At 45.0% G+C, this 1,310-nt stretch overlaps 1 protein-coding gene across 1 annotated transcript; it reads left to right on the top strand.

The window, feature by feature from the left end:
• Positions 1–273: 273 nt before the first annotated feature.
• BT62DRAFT_1008487 (uncharacterized protein) lies at positions 274–803 on the top strand (the record flags this gene model as incomplete). The annotated part of the gene is made up of 2 exons (XM_043177444.1): positions 274–564; positions 606–803. 2 exons carry the CDS (start codon positions 274–276, stop codon positions 801–803), a joined length of 489 nt encoding a protein of 162 aa, XP_043037329.1.
• Positions 804–1,310: the final 507 nt, after the last annotated feature.

The raw sequence follows: 1,310 nt of genomic DNA, 5'->3' as shown, positions 1-1,310 counted from the left end.
TGGAATGTATTCAAAAAAGTAATTGTATGCTGCAATAGATCGTCAGTGGAAGCTGAATTTTGCCACCATATATTTAATGCAATTATAGCTGTGATTGCACAAATTACTTTTTGGCCGTTGTGCCATGCACCCTGCCGAATGTTCAATCATATCACACAGCCACTTATGACACAGCCACTTAATTATCTTTTATCTGATCGATCGATTTCATCATCGATTGATAGCCGGCGGCATCAACGTCAACATGCCGCAGGCACTTAATATCGTTTGATCATGATTCTCTACTTCCGCATTCGCTCTCCCGCCCCTCGTGCTCAACGTCTATTCCCGCCCTCTGGCACGATCCACGCCTCTTCCGTCTGCCCCGCCAGCCGATCACAATCTCCGACCTCGACGCTAAATCCTCACCATGAAGATCGACCTTTGGATGAACTGGAGCGTCACTCGGACACAAAGCAATGCGCAATTGGCTACGTTCAAGTCGGATCTGGTGGAATGTGTAAGGGCCCAAGAGCAGGAGGTCAGAGTGCAGTTGGGGTATATGCCGACGGACTGGCTACTTCTGTAAGTGCCGTATGCACCTGTCATGATCTGATTAATTTTAGATCAGGGAGTTGGATCACAGGTCTGACCTTCATCAGACGATCCGGGGATCAAATTCAGGAATCAGGGTCTGGGCAATCCACTGCATGGTCAGCAGTACTGGTGACCATTCGCCCTGTGGGCAAACGCAATGGGAGGACCACACTGGAAGAATGAGTACCCACTACAAACTCCACTGGCTGGGAGATGAGATGCTGTAACATGAGTTTCGTCATTCTACAGAACCAAATTACCTCTGATGTTTCACAGGAGCACAGAACACTTTCTTTTCATGACACAACCATAGCTGTTGATTTCTTCTTGATAATCGCCACGTTCTTTTGTACTTAGCATTGTTATATTCTTGTAGCATACTTGCCGACCACATATCTTGACAACGTAGACTTCCACACCATACCATAGTCATTGCTATACCTAGTGTACATTTATTGCCAAAATGTAAAATAAATCTGTAGCATACTGAATGTTATTTCTACCCAAGATTTATTAATGAAGGCCGTATTCTGCTCTCCATGTGAAAATTGGTGATTTACCGCGCAGTAGATGCGCTCACTACAAGATTCTAAATGACAAGAATGGTCATATTTCGAGAATCGGTCATGTACCACGGACTGTATGCGCTACCTACGCCGTTTCTAAAACACAAAAATGTGCATATTTCGAGATTCGGTAATGTACCACAGACAGGATATGAGCCCTACGCAGTT

The sequence above is a fragment of the Guyanagaster necrorhizus genome (genome assembly GCF_019112545.1).
Source record: "Guyanagaster necrorhizus MCA 3950 unplaced genomic scaffold BT62scaffold_20, whole genome shotgun sequence".
NCBI lineage: Eukaryota > Fungi > Basidiomycota > Agaricomycetes > Agaricales > Physalacriaceae > Guyanagaster > Guyanagaster necrorhizus.
The sequence above is the reverse complement of the archived record's forward strand: the minus strand, read 5'-3'. Positions and strand labels throughout refer to the sequence as shown.